This window comes from Barbus barbus (assembly GCF_936440315.1).
Source record: "Barbus barbus genome assembly, chromosome: 13".
NCBI classification, from domain to species: Eukaryota; Metazoa; Chordata; class Actinopteri; order Cypriniformes; family Cyprinidae; genus Barbus; species Barbus barbus.
The window spans coordinates 19,532,447-19,553,988 of NC_136741.1; the positions used below are offsets into that span (position 1 = coordinate 19,532,447).

General features: G+C 37.1%; 1 protein-coding gene across 2 annotated transcripts in view; it reads right to left on the reverse strand.

Annotated features, from left to right (window-relative positions):
* LOC306879352 (microtubule-associated serine/threonine-protein kinase 2-like) overlaps nucleotides 1–20,963 on the reverse strand; it is a 141,572-nt gene extending 120,609 nt beyond the window's left edge. The window contains exon 1 of one of the 2 annotated variants that reach the window (XM_079432207.1): nucleotides 20,017–20,963. In XM_079432207.1, coding sequence (XP_079288333.1) covers nucleotides 20,017–20,097 — 81 coding nt within the window. In that variant the 5' untranslated portion in view covers nucleotides 20,098–20,963. The remainder of the gene's footprint in view (nucleotides 1–20,016) is intronic. The other variant, XM_079432208.1, reaches the window with a different exon arrangement.
* Between the last annotated feature and the right edge of the window lie 579 nt (nucleotides 20,964–21,542).

The following is a 21,542-nucleotide window of genomic DNA, read 5'->3' on the forward strand; positions in this document are numbered from 1 at the left end:
ATTAACGGGGATATGTGAGAAACAGTGAGGTCAAACTGTACTTGAAAGTGGCAATGTCTTTGACACCTGTGCTGTACAACCCACTATTGTTCAAAAGTTGGTCAATAAGTTTTTTTGTTGTTGTTTTTTTTTTTAGAACTAAAAATTAATAGTCAGCAGACCTGGGTAGATTACTAAGAAATTGTAGTCCGTTACTGATTCCAATTACATGAAAAAATAGTAATTAGTACAATTAACGTAATCTATTTCATTACACATTTTATGTAATGTAATCAGACATTTTTGATTACTTTTAGATTACCTTTAAGTCGTTTATCATATTGATTTAAATAGGATATTTCTTGTACCGTAATAATATAAACATAGTGTAAGAAAATATATTCCATTCGTTGCAATTACCAACATGAAATGCATTAAACATTGCATTATGTCAAGGTTTCCCAAACTGGAGTTCGTTAATGAATTGATTATAGATACACGCTTTGGGCTCACCCCTAATCAATAAAAAGTAACTGTAGTCTGATTACAAGTATTTTAAAATGAAATTTAATCTAACTACAAGTACATAATTTTTGGAATCTGATTATAATCCAGACTACATGTAATCAGTTACTACCCAGCTCTTATAGTCACCAAGGCCTTATTAAATTGATCAAATGTGACAGTAAAGACTATTACATTGCTACAAAAGATTTAAATTTTTTAAAATCCAAATAAATATTAAAAAAAACAAAAAAACTTTTCACAAAATTATTAAGCAGCACCCGTTTCTAACATTAATAATAATAATAAATGCATATTAGAACAATTTAAAATTATTTTAATTTTTTCAACAATATTTTTACTGAATTTTGATTAAATAAATGCACCCGTTTTGGGCATAAGAGACTTACTTCTTACCAACACCAAAAGGCAGTGTTAATTTGCTTATCCTTTTTTCTGTAGTTTGTGTGACTGTTAAGGTCACTGAGTAACTCTGGACACTTTGTACTAGTAATTTGGCACAGCAAGTCTTCTGTGGGAAATGTGCACAAACTAACATTAATTCTTCAAAAATTCCCCTTACAGTTTCTGGTTTCATAATTTCACAATATGATGCCTGCATGCAATTGTGCTAAATGAAACCACTGAATGTGAAAACATCTGGAGTATTACTGATATGTTTTCTCACTTCTATCTAATGTTTCCATTTTCACTAAATGTATATGGTTGCACCCACAGCTTTCATGCATCTGTTACTTCATTTCATAGAGATAAATGTGCAGTTATTATATTAGCATGGCACAAATAATACTCAATAATGCTCTCTCAAGAGGCCATGTAGCTAATGAAAAGATATCTTAAGTGTAGTTGGAAGAAAATGTGTTTTATAACTAAATTATTAAATTCAATGCAGCTCTAGAATTCAGTCTATGGTATATTTGACTTGTGTTCTGTTGTTTCTCACACAATTTAGCTCTAAATTCCTGTTCTGAATAAAACTGGCTGTCAAAGCATGCCAACTGTACAAAAATCTGTCAACCATGACTGCTTCGCCCAGGGCTTCACCTCTGAACTGTGAAAGAACTCTCATCAGAGCCTAAACTGCCAGGCACATGAGTAATGGTGCAGCAGTACTTCTGCCGAGTTATGTAATTGTGTGTTATTCATTATAACATGACTCTACCAGTTCTCCAGTTGAACCCCACCACCCTCTAACTTTCAAAGCCAAGACAAACCAATAATGCTGCGTGCAATGGAGAAGTGAGAAGACAGAAACTGAGCCAAGACCTGAATGTGAACTGTGAAAGATTGGAATTCGGATTTATTCAAAACAAAACCAGGCTTATTATCAGGCCACTGCCTTGTAACGCAGGCCAAGTTTCTTTGGACCAGTTCTCTATGAGAGGAGGTCTTGAATGATGGAAGTTTATGGAACCTTTACTGATTATTACATAAATGTGTGTTTGTTTCACAAAACTTCACAGAACAACCAAACAAAAGGAAAAATGTTTACAAGTGTTTTCTTGCCATACTAAGTAAAAGAACACAGATGGTGTAAATCGGTTTCAGAGCTGTTAAAAATAATTATAATCCATTAAAGTAGCCAAACTTGACAATTTATACTGCATGAGCCAGTGTTAAAGCATAAAATGGTAAATTTTTAAGAATTTATCTTATATTTATAATTAGGGGTGCTCCGGTCAGGATTTTTGAGGCCAATCACCGATCGCAGATCACAGAAGGCAGAATCTGCCGACACAATCAGAGAAACAGATCTTTTTAGTCTTCTTTTTATCGTGTAGAATTATTTATATTGATGATCCAATCAAGAATTTTAGACATTTATTCAGGGCCTGAATTTCATTTTTGAAAATGAGTTCCCCTCTTAGGGGACTGTCTTTTTTTAGACATTTTTCAAAAATATATATTTCTCTCACCTAAATGTTTGATCATGCACTGCATTTGTTTTGACAATCGTGCAATTGTTGCACAATAGCTTAAACAGAGCACAAGCCTGGTTTCGTGAGCTGTAAGTGAGGTGGCCTTTTACACCAGGTACTCCATTTGCAGTCTGTATGCAGTCCATGTAAGAAGCAGCATGGACTGTGCTTTCACACAGGAGTCTGCAACTGATCCATGGCTGTTTACTACAAACACAACATATATCTATTATTTTGATTTTAAATCCAAACATTGTTACTTAATGCTTTTTCAGCATTGTGATTCTTTTTTTACACAGTACAGTAAAGCAGTCTTTCTTAGTTGTGTTTATACGCAACAAATATAAGAAACACGTTAATCAATGCTTTTTACTTTTGCATTTACTTCTAGATTTATATATTAAGTTCCTCAAGCAAGTGACAAAACATTTAAACTACTTTTCTTACATTATCACATACATTCTAAATTACAACTTACCATTGACAAAGTCAGCGCTACTGCCTTTTCTTTGGCATTTAAATCTTTTATTGCCAGTAAAGCATCTATTATTGCCTTGTTTATCTAAAAGTGCTCTTTTCCTTAAAAACTAGCCAATAAGCCATAGCCTATTTGTTGACTGTGAAACACAGTAGACTTTAATTATATGCATTTATAGTGTAATTACTACATTTTCGTGTCAATCCATGTTCATATTTACCGCAAACAATGCACTGTCACTTTAATCAGCAAAAATAGACTCGGTGTGAAAACGATCTCTGCACTGCAGCTCCTGGAACGCACTGCCGGACCGCAACCTCGTGCAATGCGAACGCTCTCCGTTAACATGATTGCGGAAAAAAATACACACCGCATACGCAATGCAATTGGAGTGATGTGAACCTGGCGTTATGTGTATCCATTTGAGTGTGCATGAGCGTGTCTCCAGGAGAGCGTGCGAGTGCTGAATGGTTTAAACACTGGCAAGAATTAAAAAGAAATGTAATTTATAAACTTTAGTGACGATGCAACACTCCCTCGATTGTGCAAGTGACAATTTCTGTGTCAACTGTGCAGCGTGCAGCTTGCTTTTAGAGCACGCGATTTGATTTTGAGAGAGAGAGCACTTGGTGATTCTCTCATGCTGTTTGTGAAATTACGCCTCATAAAAACTTTTCAAATTACTTTAGAAGTTATTTAATGAAGAAATATGAATTGTACCTCACCTTCACCTTAATAATTAATTAGGCTATTTCACCCGCGCCTGACAGAGACTGAGACAGTGCCGCTGCATGTTGTGTCAAACCTCTCACAGCTGGCACGTCATCAGCTTAAGATCATTTTTTTGAGATTGGCCTTTTTAGAGACCGCCGATCAAACATCCCAAAGTTTGTTTATTATCGGCCAATAGCGATCGGTAGCTGATCAATCAGAGCACCCCTATTTATGATAAAATATATTTGCATATCCCGACATGTTCAATGTGTTAAATTAAAGCTGCTTACTGTTTCAAAGAAAAAGGATTACTCTTCTGAGACAAGTCCTGACAGATGAGAATAGCGATGGAGAATGTTGTATCAAGACACAAAAATCAGATTTAGAATAGAGTCCTTCCAAATAGACTTGACATGCCCAAGCAATAAGCCAAAGCTTTACTGCACACATGTATGTCAGTAAGATCTGATTAAAGGAGATGATTACATAGAAACAAATTCAAGATGTCTCTGTAGGGCCGAGGTCTGAGGTAATACCATGCACAGGCGCTGAGGGAATCTGCTGACTTTAAGCATTTTTGGCACTGATTTCTGCAGAATAGATTTATATATGGTCAAATATGTGAAATGGAACTGAAAGTACTACTAACTTATACAATATATATTGAACAAGCACTCAAGGAATTTTAGGAACACTGTCTGTTTCCAACTCTATGGTAAACTATGGCATTCTGTCCGTGTGGGCCTGTCCATGAGCAGAACTGCTGCACCAGTGTTTTGAAAGGAGACAATCCTATCATTAGAAGCTCTACAGATAAATAAGTGGAGTTCCAGGATTAAGCAGGGACTTTGCAATGCTTTGTACAACATTACAGGGATATGATATCCCAGAAGGCAAGCCTCAAGTTTAGCCGCATCACCCACATCTCAAACTCTCTGAGGAGTGAAACACAACCGAGGAACAAGGCCTTTGTGCTCAGAGGTCATTTAAAAGGGATTAATAAAGATCCGGCCACACATACAAGGGGCAGGAACTGATCTTTTGGGGCAGAAAAGATAGAAAAGCATGATGGCAACTGGCATTCATTTTCTCTCCCACACAAAACCACATTCAAATATTTGCTTATTATTTATTTATTCAAGCAGTAGTAGTTATTAATAATTTGAATTATTTATACACAAAAAAATATATAATTTGATTTGATCAATAAATAATAACAAATAGCAACAACAATAATATCATTATTATTATTAATGAATTTATCGTTCTCTGCCTATCGCATGAAGGGGATGCCTCACATTTCAAAATCCAATGCTTTAGGTGAAACCATATATTTAGAGCACAGACTCTAATCTGTCTCTTGCAGCTGTGAAAGGAAGCACCAAATTCAAACCAACAAGCCCCTGCCCATTCTGCCCCAAATACAACGCTGTAAGGCACAGCCTATGGGACCTGCAGGGGGAGATAAGGTCACAGTCAGAAACCTTCTGACATGGTACATGCCGACTATATTATCCACAATTTTGATAGATGGGCTAATTCATGTTACTTGCAAACTTAAAAAGGGAGAAAAGAAGTTCATACTAAACCATAAACATCCTCTGCAATGGATTCTGTTTTTTCATAAATACCTTCAGAGTTCAAATGATCAATGTTTCTGCCAAAGGCAGACTCTGACCCTGACCTAGAGTTACAGGTTTAAGTGCAACAAAATGTCACAAGCCAGCAGTCCTGAAGAAAAGAACAAAACTATATTGCTCATTAGCCCTTAGTGGAATTTACAGAGCAAATAAAGGAACAGAGTAGGATTACAGTATTTCCCCAAGGTTTACAGCTTGGGGGGGGTTCAGGTGGTTGACGTGACATATTTTCAGGGCTCTATCTGCTGGTGAGAGTGTGCTCTCCTGTGTTTGTTTTATTGTTACCAAATTCTCTGTTTTAGCATGTCTTATCATTTGAATGCATAAAAACAACTTAATTTATTCAAATGTGCTCTTAAAATAGCCTTATGAAAAGTTGTTTTGTTTCCTCAGACATTCTGTGTTGTGCATTAAAAAAAAATTCTGGTTATCACATATTATCAATTACGAAGGCATAATACATTAATTTCATTTATCTTTTAATTAGCAAACAAAGGGGATTTACTATTAACATGGAAGAAATATTGTGTGATTATTCCTTAAAGATTAAAGTTTTAATAATTTTAGTAATATTAGTAGTAGTATTATGTACATTCTACTGAACAATATCTCTGGCACAGTGTCTTCAAGTTAAAACAAACTTTTATTTTGACAGGTTGTCGTGAATACCTTTACATTTCAGTGTGATATGAGGCTAGTTTTACTCAAATGAAACAGTAAAATGCTAATGAAGTGACTCTCAGAGCAATTTTGGAGATGTTGTTCATGTATTTATGTCTTCATTTAGTGAGACGGCAGACGCTGAAATCACCGCGAGCAGTGTGTGTGTAGTAAACAAAACCGAGTCAAAGGCCCTAGTCTAGGGCTCAGCGATATGGCCTAAGAAAAAAAATCCCTGATTTTTTTACAAAAAATCCGATTTACGATTTAAATCGATTTTTACCCCCCTACTTAAAATCAATCTGCCGATGACAAAGAAATTGTTCAAAACAAGTTTTAACTTAATTTTGTTTTGATTTTCCCTTCTGGGATTTAATCTGGATGTCCCCCTTGGGGTTAAAGTACAGTCAGAAACAACAAGCCAAAAAGACAAGATGGCAGGCCCTGCCATTGTAAACAGTGAATATGTAACTTAACATAACGTAACATAACATAAAACATAAAATTATGTGATCCTTTTTGATAAGTTTTCTTTAAACACAAATTTTAACATCTTGCTATTCAGTAGATAGGAGGTAGTTCTGATAAAGTGCAAACAAAACATTCAACAGTATTAAATATCAGTGACTGTTGGTTGTTTTTTGGTGGGACAAAAGATTCATCCTCGCTGGAACTGTGCCGGAGCACAACCCCACGCAAGCAAGATAATTCCGCAAGTAACTGCAATTCCAGGTTTTCAAGCATAGATGGTGACAAAGAGGCAAAGTTTACGGACTGCAGCTTTAAGTAATTATACTATTTTTCTTTCAGACATATTGGATGTGATTTATTTGCGTATATGTGACCCTGGCCCACAAAACCAGTCTTAAATCGCTGGGGTATATTTGTAGCAATAGCCAAAAATACATTGTATGGTTCAAAATTATTGATTTTTTTATGCAAGAATCATTAGGATATTATGAAGATATTTTGACAGTGACAGTGCGTTATTCGCGCGTAGTTGGACACGTGAACATTTTGGGTTTACTTGCTTCATTCGCACGTGAAATTCACTGCACAACAGATGCGAATTTGCACCATGGGCGGGGCTTCTGCCAGACGCACAGGTATGACTGCCACAGAGAGCATATGTATAGAATTTGGCAAATAAAATCAGCCCTTTATGTGCTATGGAAACACTGGACACGTGTATTTCAGCCGAGAATGTAGTTGTTTAAAACTCAAATCTGCGGTTTATTTATAAAAATAGCGCCTATTTGAAAATGTGCTTCGCCGATTTCGGAGCCGTGAGCTCCAGGCGATCACGGGGCGCTCGTGCTCATGTATCCCGAAGAGAGGAGCATAACCTCGGCTAGTCCTTCTGACATTTGCCGCTGGCCCTGATGTCTCTGTAATGGATAAACATAAGATATAATTTGTTTTGGGTAAATCTAACAGATAATCTTTGGTCTATGGTACAGCTCCGGGTATCCACATACAGCGACAATGATTTTGTCCTCTATTGTTGTTTTGATTTCTGTCTCCGCTCGTAATCACGTCACTACTAGAGCAAGCTCCTGATTGGTTAACGCGGGGCGAAATATCCGCCAAAGTTCAGATTTTTCAACTTGCACGATTCGTGCGTCAAAAGCTCGAAACGCTCAGTTCGCGCCGCGTCATTCGTGCGAATTGCGCCGCAGGATGTCTATTCGCGTCTTTGCATTGACTTAACATGTAAATCACTCGCGCTTAACACTTCATTCGCGTCTGGTGTGAACGCACCATGACAGTGTCAGCTTTGGTTTAAAAGAGTTCAAAAATATTTGTTATCAGTCATGACTTAACGGGGAAAAATAAAGCAGACACTGAACATGGTTGAAGCTTTCTAGAGCCTTCAAATGGAATATACTTTGAAAGTCTGCGCGTTCGCGTACAAAAACGAAGTAACGTTAGGCCTTTAACATCATGATGTCTATTAGCCATCAGCGATGGACGATGGCATCGTCTATCGGCCAAACCCTATATGGCAAACACGCGGGGGCAGGGCTGAGCTCATTCGGAACTACGGGAGCTCAGAGGGAAGCATCGGCGGATGTTAAACAGAAAACCAATTTTCATTCAAACAAATCGACGTAAACTACACATTCGAGTTAATCGATAAAATAGATTTATCGCCCAGCCCTACCCTAGTCTTCGTTAACACTGACACGCAGAACACGATTCAAATTTAAATAGTCTTTTTGTGGCAAAATATTTACAGATACTAGTCCATATTTAAGTGTAATCATCTACTTTTGATTAATTAATTGAAAGTTTGACAAGTTCAGTGACATTCTGCGTTTTTATGACTGGATTCCACGATTCCGTCCGCGTTTTCCATAACACGGAAATCATAGGATCCTACCTGCATGTGCACGCACATGTCTCTGTGTGTGTGTGTGTGCTATACAGAGAGCAAAGGAGAATTGTAAACGCGGGACCATATAGAGACAGAAATTACATGCCATCTTGTATATAAGATAAATAACATAAGTCGATTTAATTTATTTTATAAAACAACAAGATATAAACCTGTTCTATTACGGTAACCTTAAATGACTTCTGTTGTGATCTGGCGCTATATAGAAAATAAAGTTAAATAAAATTAACTTGACCTTCAAAGGGGGCGTTGGGGGGGCACCACCCTAATATAATGGCAGGGGAAACACTGGATTAGTAGAAATAAAAACTGATCATCTGTTTCATTTCAATTTCAAACATGCAATCAAAGAACATCCAATGTTCCTTTCATTCGGCCAATGTTAAGAGCAACTGAAGGCATATCTTCAGTTTGGTATTTTTTACAACAAATCTAGATCAAGTGACTATTAACAAATAGTGTTCAATTTAAATGAAAACTAATATTGGTTGGAAGCAAGCAAAGAATTTTAATACAGTTACTGAGACAAAACACACAAAGCAATAAACTGTATCAAAAAACCGGTCAGTAGTATTAAATAAAGTGCAGTTCTTACCATCTTTCTTTGGCTGGAATAGATAGTTTGTATCTTTGGTGAGAAAATAACACACCAACAACCCCGCAACCCGTTCTAATCCTCAGATAATATCAGTATTGGACGATGCTACTTTAGGACATTCAGCCACATGAATTGGCACAAAACACAGATCGACTCATCTTTCTAAATAATATGCAATCCACAGTCCAGTGTACTGTTAAAAGTATGGGAAAACAATGAGTATTTATTTATATAGCTAGCTGGAGGGGTCAGCAGTTTCACACCAATCAAAACACTTAGCCCAGAGCATCACTCCCCAACATGTGATGAGACTCCACAAGCTCAAGACAGGTCATTACCAGAAGAAAAAATGCCTCTGGATGGCCAGCTCCCCACTGTGCTTGACAGCAATGCCCTTTCACTGAGCTAATCAAGGGAAAAGTTCATAGGTCTGAGCCATAAGCGCAGCATCGCTGTCTACAATGACTAACAGATTCATTACAGTGGGAACTAGACACAAGAGAACTCTTCCAAACACTGGACAATGGTCCAAGATTGCAGTTTGTTAGGGTAACAGCATTTGGGTTTGCAGGAGCTTAATCTGCCTTGATCAGTACTTGATTTTCAACATGAGTCTGCATAAGCAATATACAAATGTGGTTAATTTGGTCTTTGGTTAATTTGCCATGTAAAGTTTAAAAATGCATTTGAACAATAAAGGTGTCAGTGTGTTTGTCTAGTTCACTGTTAATCATATCAAGCCAAGCAAACAATTAATACAGAAAACTGCATGTTTCCATTCATATTCAAATGCTGTAATTGCTTTGTTTTCCATGGGGAAAGTGCTAAATTAGACGACTGACAGATGCGATGAAAAGGTCTCCCTCTGAAGGATTTTGCTACACATCTATCAGAATCTTTGACAATAGCTATGGCGTCTTTTTTCATTAACCTCAAATGGTCTGAGGTTCTCGGCTAAGTGATCATCAGCTGGAGGTGGAATCAGAAATGAGATGGCTTTGCAGCTCTGCCAGCTGAACCCCATTAATACTGTGACAAATATCAGCATATCAAACTGTCTTTAAATGCCTCAAAATGTGTGAAACACATTCACTAGGGAAGGCACTATAAAAAAAATAAACCCTGACTTTTTAACAATTTTTTTGCTATACCTTAGCAAACTTTTGGATGTACAAATATTTAATAGCATTTCTAAATTTAAAACTCCAAAATAATCACTGTGCTATAAATGCACAAAAAAAATTCAAAAACAAATAAATTAGATTTATCTTGAAACTGGATTTTTTTTAAAAGAGAGTACCATAATTGTTCTCTAAGAAATAAATGTATCAGTGCTCTATATAGTGTGATGGTGTCTGCAAAATGTGAGCAGGAAAAAAGACTGATTAAAAAAAGAAGAGCAACTTCAAAACCTCCACAGTAATATGAGGGCCATGGAGCGTGACACTCCAGACTCTCACACAATCTCTAGCACCTCATTGGAAAAACCAGACATTAAATTGGACTTTACTTTGCATAAACTGATTAACATAAATAGCACATGATCATTTTCCATTCAGATCTATTTCCACATAAATTATGCCCACTGGTAATAAAAACCTCATCTTTACACCTCATCAGAAGGAGCAACTATATAATCCTCACACCATAAATTGGAGCTATGAATATGTTTGCATGTTTTTATTCTACTTAGCAAAGCCTCTTCCGTTTAATGATTCAGTGCTAAATCTCACACCCATCATTTCTCTCTTCTTGCCTCCAGATATTAAATTTGAGGTGAACACACACAGCAGGTAGGAGAGCTAATAAGCCAGACGAAATTCAAAATCTTATGGCATTCATTACTATGCATAGCTAAAGTATAGGGTGGGTTCTATGGAAAGAAAGAAAGAAAGAAAGAAAGAAAGAAAGAAAGAAAGAAAGAAAGAAAGAAAGAAAGAAAGAAAGAAAGAAAGAAAGAAAGAAAGAAAGATCAAAATGTAAATAAAAAAAAAATTACATCATGTAATGCGAGTTCTAAATAAACATTCAACACAACTTGTCTAGCAAAAGAGCTGATTTAATATGCAGCAGGATTGCAGTGCATTATTAAAATGAGTTTTAACAGACATGCTGACTAGGCCCTGCTGGTAATAATTTGTTTGGGCAATATTCTCAAACTACTACCCCAGTGCATTTTTATCATTCAGCAATAATCAAGTCCAATCCAATAAACTTTTACGTCCATTGTCCTAAATCACCAAACACAGCGTATAATGACTTTTTCAAGCACCAATTTTTAACGAACACTTCAGCAGTTCATGTCCAATGGCTGCAGACAAAGCCCATGAAAACTGGTTAGTCAAGCCTGCTCTGTTTTCATTATTGATCTCTTAGTGCAGCTGATTAATAAGAAGACCAATTTCTGCTACACCGTGAGTGTCACTGAACAGTTAATGAATGAGCCTTTGAGATGAAGCCTCTGAAAACAGCAGTGTCACTGGTGATGCTAATCTACACATTTACAGTTACTCAAAATAACATACGGTACTTGATCCTTTTAGTTTATTCCCTGTGGTCATCAAAGACTACCGAGTTTAGACTCAGTTAAGATTGATGTACACAAGGGAATGTTTTCCATGTAAATGTGTATGGTTCCCAGTTCTCAAACAGAATGTTAATCTGATTTGTACACAAACATCAATCTATCCAAATCCATCTGTGTGGCCGAAGTGTGTGAGAATAGGGATGTGTGAGCCTGTGTGCTTGTTTACATACAGAATTCAAACAGGAGGAGGCTATTAGTCTAACTCCTACATAAACTAACATTGTCAATGAAGCATACAGTAAATGACAATGCAGCTCGAAATGTGAGTTTGGCGGCACCCTGTCTTGTTTTAAAAAAAATTAAATTTAACCAAATTTGTATTTTAGTTCTGTGAAAGTTACCTTAAGATATTAACGCAAAATGATTTATGATTTTCATTTAAAATATTAATACATTTACCTAATTTAAAATTATTCGTTTCATTCTGCTATCATCTATCATTTATAGTGGGTGGAAAAAAGATACATTGTCAATGCAATAAATATAATGATAAAAAAGATATTAAAAAATAAAAAACAATTATCTTTCCAACAATGCCAGAGCAAAAGCCAACATGTTGTCTCTGAATGCTGATAGGTTTGCTTCATTTATTCCCAATTATAGAAATCAGTATAAAAAAAAATAATGAAATCATAATTGGAAATCAAAAATTTGAATTATTGTGTTTTGCATTTACAGGGAAACATAAATGATATGAATTGTGCAACAATGGTCAGTGTTATGATGAAAGCAGCGGAGAAATACAATAACTATCTGCATTCATGTTTTAATTTCTCTCCACTGGTTTAAACTTTAAGGCTGTTTTTGTGTTGCGATGTACTAGAACTCTTTGCGCAGTGCAGAGTCAGTTTTCTGCGTCATTACATTCTGCCTGTGGACAGCATCAATTCCAACCTTGCCAGAAACACTCTATAATGCAGGTCACAATCAATACAGATTTGCAAACATAAACATAAACGCGTGCACATAACCATGAAAGTTGGGACTTATTTATCCTGCCGGGTCAATTGTAACATTGTTGAGAACTGAGGATTTTTAACTGATGGTTCAAACAGATTTTTAAATCAACAAGAAATTATCAAACAAATTTAGTATAGATAAAAGGCTTCAGCCGTATGTCTCTCCGGAAACTTTGTCTAGATTTAATAAAGAGTATAGCACTCATCTGTGTCTATAAACACTGCCTCAAAATATCAGGATACTGAGGTTTAAAATATGATACTCTGCTAACATTTTAGTAGTATTCATTCTGTATGTAAACCAGCATCTCGAAAGAATTAGAGCCTTCAGTCTATCTGTGTTTGCCTTATTATAACATGGATTGAGCAATGCCAAGGGTTGTAATCTAGAGGAATTTTAATTTATTACACCCAGTGGGCAAACTCAGGGATAAAGGAAGCTGTCGAGTCGCTGTGCCTCTGAGTGGTTTTCATCTGTGTCAACAGCTCAAACAATGTGTGCTCAGCCATAATAATGATGGTGCTGGAAAGCTTTCAATTTTGAGAAATGACTGATAACAGAAGGGAGAAGCTACCTAGGTAGGGCCAATTAAGACAAGAGCAGGAACAAAATAAAGGGAAAGCAGAGGGGATTAAAGTAAAATAGAGAGGGAAAAAATAAACAAATTAACACATAGAAAGCTTTTTTTGAGTGATTTATATTATTTTTATTATCATTATAATTTGGAGGATGTCTCCATATTTCTAAGATGTCTTCGAATGGCATTACTCAGTGTGTTGAAAGGGAAGATGCAAGTTAGGTTAGGTTGCCTCACGAAACACAAAATATTCTGGCTACCTATTAGCAGATTACCTTTCTCCTGAAGTCTAAAAGAAGCATTAAGACAAATTCTTATAACACCAAGTAACTGAGCACTTTCCAGTCAACACAGACAAAATTGTTGCTGTGGTTTTAAAGCGACAGTTTACAAGAACTGGTATATTAAACTACTGAAATTTAAGTAACATAACACTACGCAGTTGTGTGAATTGTCACTTTCCTGTTGTTGTTCAGCAGGAAAGCAAAGAATGCCAGGATGTTTTTTTTTTTTACTACTGATGGTCCTTTATACCTATTAAGGAGGAGAAAAGTATCAATGAACAAGAGACACTCAAATCCTAATTTCTTTGAATTACAGTGGTTTCCTTATGACAAGGAAAAATCTGATTCTACTTACTCAATTGCTCTTTGCCCTTTACACAACAAAATATTGAACCACTCCCCTCTCTAGTGACTGGTAGAACAGCCAAAGTGCTTTCCAGTGCATTAAAACAGCTGTTTTTCTGACATGATCCCTAATACATACACAGGCTCCTGCTTGTAGCATTATTTCTCCTTTTCTGACCTACCTCGTGTTACAATGCTATTCTGCAGTAATCCCAGCCTTGTGCATTGATATGTCCTCAGGTCGGCCTGTCAGTAACACCACCAACATCCTCTCACAACCAGACAGCACCGCTACGAGCAAAAACAATACATGCTTCACTATTTTCTATTCATATGCTAAAGACAGTTGGGTTCTTTTGTTTATTGATCACATTCAACATCTTAAACATCTGCACAGAACAGAGAGGTGTTTAGTGATGTGTTTTGGACTGGTCGGTGGTATTAAAGCGGTGCCATAAAATTTCAGGGCTCATAAATGCATCAGTAATTTCTTGTCATTTATGACTGCAGAGTGCAGTCAGTGGCATGTGTACTATAAAACCTGGCATTTGCCACTGTTTTCATGCCTAATTTGCACATCTGAAAAAGGACTCAGAGGATACAACAAACAACATACCAAAAAAATCACTGAAAAATCATCTGATCTTCAGAGATAATTTACCTCCCTTTGAAGACACTCTCAGTTTATCAGTGCCATGCAGGAGATGGAACTCCATTACAACTAGGGATGAAATTATTTAGCAATTTTTGTTAATGCTATAATTGTTTTTGAAATTAAGTTGCCTTTCAACCATCTCCAAAAAGAACAGATCAGAAGTCATTCAGTTATATTTGAAAGAGGAACTAAGTGGAGTTCTGGTAACATGCATATGCAGAATTTTTTTGTCCAATTTTGGCTTCAAATGTGTTGAAATGACACTTTGTGGCCAGACCATATGCAACTGCAGGACTGGACATGTTATATTCTAATAAAAACTATAAAAGTAGTGAAAAACAAAGTGAAAATTACCTTTTCTCCTAAACTATGTGTGTAAAATAGATGATTATTAACAAATGTCTGAAATAATTAGTTTGTAATTATTAAAGCTGCAGTCCGTAACTTTTTTGGGTTAAAAATGATCCAAAATCAATATTTGAGCAAGTACATAACCAGCCAGTGTTTAAAACTATTGCTTTACTTTAGTCCGATTCACAACGGTTAGCTTATAATAATGTTTTCTAATTTGAGTGGTACGGGTAGGTTTTCGTGGGAAATTCGAGCATGGCACTGCGTCATTATGTCACGTCTGTAAACAAAGTTGTCTCGGCTAGTAGGCAATCGCACGTGAGGATAGCCTACTAGGGCACCTCAGTCGTGTTATTGAGGGTGGAGAGCATTTACATTCACTCCCCCCACCTACAACTCCTGCAGGACCTGAGACTCGAACTCGCAACCTTTGGATTACGAGTCCGACTCTCTAACCATTAGGCCATGGCTGCCCCACAATATTTACAGTAGGAAATTGTAAATTTCCTACTGTAAATATATCAAAACTTCATTTTTGATTAGTAATATGCATTGCTAAGAGCTTCATTTGGACAACTTTAAAGACGATTTTCTCAATATTTTGAGTTTTTTTGCACCCTCAGATTACAGATTTTCAAATAGTTGTATCTCAGCCAAATATTGTCCTATCCTAACAAACAATACATCAATGTTTATTTATTCAGCTTTCAGATGATGTATAAATCTCAATTTTGAAAATTGACTGTTTTGTGGTCCAGGGTCACGTATTATCTTGCATTCATTATTCCTTCAACTGTGGTGAATAAGAGGAGGGTAACTGTCAAGTTAAGAGAGTGCACATGCATATTGATGGCCTACAACTATATTAATAAGCTATACTAAAGACCACAGTCTCCTATTTTAATTTCATGCAGTCTTTAAATGATCCAATTCGGTTGAGCAGAGACCAACGAACACCTCTAAAATAAAGGCTGAGCACAGCAGAGTGAGATGAACTGAAACACCCCTGCTGTGTGACTAACTGCATGCAGCGGAGGGACAAAAATCTCACTTTCTTCTGAGAGTCAGCATCTTCCTGCATTACCCAGCCTCATGTGTGTCTCCATTTCTTCCTATACAAACGACAATTTATCAATACTTCTAAAATAACAGTTTTGGTCACATCAGTATTTTCTAGTAAATACACACTGAACACAAACACGGTTTGTTTGTCAAATAAAATCTATAGGTCTGAATGTCACAGTGTAATTTATATGTCAAGTAAAGAAATCAGATTCATTTGTTCATACAATGCAGTCAATATCCAATATATCTACACTGGTTGTCATAGCAATACTGAGACTATGTGGAAATGGGAGCGAGCAAAAATTAGTGAATATGAAAACTCTGATTTTAATTGGATTTAAAACTAGACGAACATTCTTTATCAGGTGGCCATGACCTATTAAATGATAGTTCTGCATAATGAGTTGAGTAGTGACAACTTCTTTTCCTTTTGCTTCATTGTAGCTCTAGATGAAACCCTTCAATGACTCATTAAATACACAGAAGCAATTTCCCAGTTATAGATTCACCCTATCATAAAGGCTAGGAGTTAAAGGATAATCTAAATGCTCTCTAATGAACTAAGACAGAAGTATTCAAGGCTATGTCACTTGAGGGCACTCTCCGTAATGTTAAATGATGAGCACACTACCGTCAAACACTGCAAACTAATTGGTGGGTGGGTATATCAGTGCATCCTCTAGTGATACAGATGCAACACCGGGCAGACAGAAAGCTCTCAACAGCAATGTAAACAGGCTCACAGTACAGCATTTGCTTATTTTACCCCTCATGTGTTAAGCATAGAGCTTACATACCAAACGGGAATTAGTCTTCAGTAACATCAACAGCATGTTGTAACCCATTTTCCATTATCCAACCAAGTCCGGTTATGTCAGTTCATCTCTCAAATGATCAAAAATATTTACACAAGTAAATGCAAGGATGAAAAGCTGATTTGGGCTGGGAGTTGCTTATGTAACTGCTTTTATGCACCAGTCCAAGCCATCTGTGCTGGTCAAAGAACTTTTACAATAAAGTGGTTCAACAACTACCGGGGAGAGGAACTCCTAAAACAAAGCTGAATCCCACAGATGTTTAGCTCACCACTGAAAGGTTATAAGAGGGAAAAAAAACGTGCCGGTGAAGAAACACGAGCCAAACCTCTTAAGCTGTGCATTCCAATTTTGAATTATAGTAAAATAGGATTGGATAAAATGCTTTACTGCACATGGAGAGCATTCAAAAGAGAGAATCAAGAGGGTGCAGTGGAGTTCATGGCAATACCAATCACCTGAACAGTGGACCCTCTTTGTTAAAACTAAATCACCACTCCCCTGATGATCTCATCATTTAAAACAATTAGCAACATTAACTTCCTCTTACTACAATGTGACTGGTATGGCAAAAAAAAATAAATGTGCAAATATACCTGAGTGAACACAAGTTTGACCTCTTGCTTGACATTTAGTCATTTAGCAGATACTTTTATCCAAAGCGACTTACAAATGATGACAATAGAGGCAATTAAAAACAACAAAAGAGCAATAACATGCCAGTGCTATGACAAGTCTCGGTTACACAGTACATGTAGCAAGGGAAACACTTAGGGATGCACATATATACATGTACACACATATATACATACAGGTGCTGGTCATAAAATTACAATATCATGAAAAAGTTTATTTATTTCAGCAATACCATTCAAGAAGTGAAACGTGTATATTAGATTCATTCATTACACACAGACTGATATATTTCAAATGTTTATTTCCTTTAATTTTGATGATTATAACTGACAACTAATGAAAGTCCCAAATTCAGTATCTCAGAAAATAGAATATCAATTAAGACCAATGCAAAAAAAATGATTTTTAGAAATGTTGGCCAACTGAAAAGTATGAACATGAAAAGTATGAGCATGTACAGCACTCAATATTTAGGGGCTCCTTTGGCCTGGATTACTGCAGCAATGCGGCGTGGCATGGAGTCGATCAGTCTGTGGCACTGCTCAGGTGTTATGAGAGCCCATGTTGCTCTGATAGTGGCCTTCAGCTCTTCTGAATTGTTGGGTCTGGCGTATTGCATCTGCCTCTTCACAATACCCCATAGGTTTTCTATGGGGTTAAGGTCAGGCGAGTTTGCTGGCCAATCAAGAACAGGGATACCATGGTCCTTAAACCAGGTACTGGTAGCTGTGGCAGTGTGTGCAGGTGCCAAGTCCTGTTGGAAAATGAAATCTGCATCTCCATAAAGTTGGTCAGCAGCAGGAAGCATGAAGTGCTCTAAAACTTCCTGGTAGACGGCTGCGTTTACCTTGGACCTCAGAAAACACAATGGACCAACACCAGCAGATGACATGGCACCCCAAACCATCAATGACTGTGGAAACTTTACACTGGACCTCAAGCAACGTGGATTATGTGCTTCTCCTCTCTTCCTCCAGACTCTGGGCCTTGATTTCCAAAGGAAATGCAAAATTTACTTTCATCAGAGAACATAACTTTGGACCACTCAGCAGCAGTCCAGTCAAGACGCTTCTGACGCTGTCTCTTGTTCAAGAGTGGCTTGACACAAGGAATGCGACAGCTGAAACCCATGTCTTGCATACGTCTGTGCGTGGTGGTTCTTGAAGCACTGACTCCAGCTGCAGTCCACTCTTTGTGAATCTCCCCCACATTTTTGAATGGGTTTTGTTTCACAATCCTCTCCAGGGTGCCGTTATCCCTATTGCTTGTACACTTTTTTTCTACCACATCTTGTCCTTCCTTTCGCCTCTCTATTAATGTGCTTGGACACAGAGCTCTGTGAACAGCCAGCCTCTTTAGCAATGACCTTTTGTGTCTTGCCCTCCTTGTGCAAGATGTCAATGGTCGTCTTTTGGACAACTGTCAAGTCAGCAGTCTTCCCCATGATTGTGTAGCCTACAGAACTAGACTGAGAGACCATTTAAAGGCTTTTGCAGGTGTTTTGAGTTAATTAGCTGATTAGAGTGTGGCACCAGGTTGAACATTTTCACAATATTCTAATTTTCTGAGATACTGAATTTGGGACTTTCATTAGTTGTCAGTTATAATCATCAAAATTAAAGGAAATAAACATTTGAAATATATCAGTCTGTGTGTAATGAATGAATCTAATATACAAGTTTCACTTTTTGAATGGTATTACTGAAATAAATCAACTTTTTCATGATATTCTAATTTTATGACCAGCACCTCTATATATAACAAAAAAAAAACTAGTAGAGATAGAACAGAGGGTCAAACCAGACTGCTGCTCAGAAAAGACAAGAATGAGAGCAGCCAATGCTATGTTATTTATCTCACTATTTCTCACTTTAGTCTGTACTTATCGGAACAATCTTGGAACAATGTATTGCATCACATCTCTTTTTACAGCCTCACTAGGATGAATCACTTACATTATATTATTGCAAATTATATTCCACAAACACTTTGGATAAAAGCAACTACCAAATTAACAAATATAATTTAACTTAATTATTAGATCTGCAAAATAGAGAAAAAAACATTCAAATATATTTTTTAAATAAACAAAAATTTCAACAATTTTTTTTTTTGCACTAGTGCCCCAAATTAGGAAACACTTGTACATGTGTCCTTGTTTCAAAGTAGCAGTACTCTCTGTTTATTTCCTCCCAATTTCTCTCTGCCCTCACCTGATTAATGATAACAGAAGACTCACATTGTCAAAAACAAGGAGCCAATAAAACTCTTGCAAAACAAACATAATGTGAGTAATAAACTTGAGTAAGTCCCATAACCTTACTCAAACAAGTGTACAAAGCTAATTATACACAATACAGAAACACACAAATGATGTCCTGGGGTGTGTATTGTTTTTAATAATATTCCAGTCAAGTCTGGAATATAATGTAAATAAACAAACCAGTCTTACATAACTTACATAAATAAGATAGGGAGTACTCATCACAATTCAACTGAGCACTATGTAAAAAACTAAGCACACACAAGCAAAGAAAAAAACCTTTAAACTCTTGCTCTGGATGTCTCTTCTGTCTTCACATTATCACTTGATAAGGGTTCTTCTCAAGAAAAGTTTCAATGTCATAATGTGCTTGATCTATAAGGACAGATCCATCATGGATGGACTGCATCCATACACTGCGCTCATTCTGCAGGGCAGCTGCGTCACATGCACCAGTATCTAATAAGGTCTACTTTCGTATTGTGGTATGTTTATCATGCATATTAAAATAACCATGCAAAGTATCACTGTTCAAACGGATCAACTTTCCAGTAAAAGATCACTCACCTCGTCTTTTCCTTCAGTGCTGCTCTCCCGCTGCCCAGAGGTGCAGAGTTTCCTTTTGTTTTTGCTCTCAGCTCTCTTCATTCTGATGGATGGAGGTTGAGTAATACTCTACAATAGTAATATATCGGTGTCAGAATCCGGTGGTCAGTCAATTTAGATGGTGAAACCAGCCTTGCTCTGATACATGGTGAGCAAACCTCTCCTCAACTTCAGTCCACAAACACAAAGACCGAATCAATGGAGCGCAGGTTCGACACCGTGGCTTCGGTGTTGCTGTCTCGACCTTAAGTTGCCATGACAGCCCGGCAGTTTTCAGTCAATAACGTTGCTATTTAGTCTTCAGTTTTACGTAAACTGTGCGGTTTTAGCGCGGCAAATCAACCGGCGGAACTCGCTAACGTTAGCTGTTTGCTGATAAAGTTTGACAACATCCGCAAAATAAACGCCTTTCAGGTTTACAAAAATGAAGAGTCTGTTTAAAAACAACGTGTAAATATACTCGCCGGGCTCGTGTCTGTCAATGTGAGATTTTAACGACAGGTCACCATTACGCTGAATAACGCGATGTTTCCAACGTGCTTGCCGCAGTTTCAGGTCAGCCAGCGGGTTGCCTCTTCTCTGTAAACTAATACTTTAGCATTCCGGAGTTATCTCAGCCATAACAAAAACAAAAACCTTAAAAAATGCGATTTGTTCATCCAGTCAACTGCCTGACTGACGAGATACTTTGCCGCGGAGCCACAGCACAGCGCGAGCTCAACTGTTCATCATGTCTCGAGCGCGAGCTCTGTTTTGACACGGATTATTCTATCATGCGGGGCTTTGCTCCTCCAGTCTCACTCTTCTCCAAACGTCAACCCGGCCGGTGAGGGGAAATGGCTCGGTGGCGAAAATAAGTGCTAATCCGAGCCGGTCCATGTCGTTGGTTTTCTTGTGGGAGGAAATCTAACAGCTTCCTGAAGCTCGTGTGCTGATCAAATGCTGATCTGAGTTCAGTCTGTTCGAGTTGAGTCCATGTAGGGAGTCTTGTATGTACACTAGTGCGCTGATCTGAGTTCAGTTTGTATGTCTCGCATTGCATATACACTAGAGGGCTAATCTGACTTGGAACGTTGTTTCCTCCAATGGTTTAGAAGAGGTAAGTGAACAGCTCGGTTTTCGGGCTTTGTTTTTGCTGCCATCTGCAGACGAAAGTTATGTCTTTTTTGACTTCCATTACTGCATAAATTTTCCCTCTGCATAAACATTATAGACTGAAAGATAAAACAGTACAAGGTGAACAAATTAACTGAAAGTCTTTTATTGATATATACTGAGAAAAAAAAAGAAGTCTCAGCAAATCTGAGCAGCGGGCTTATTGTTTTCATTCTTAATTTATTTTTATTATTTATTCTTTATTAAATTATACCCAAGGACAAGTTCTCCATGTTATAGAATGTCTTTGTGAAATGACGGGGAATAGTTTGCAAGTGAATGTAGGGAGTATTTGTTTCTGAATAGTTTAGGCCATAAGATATATGGGTTTT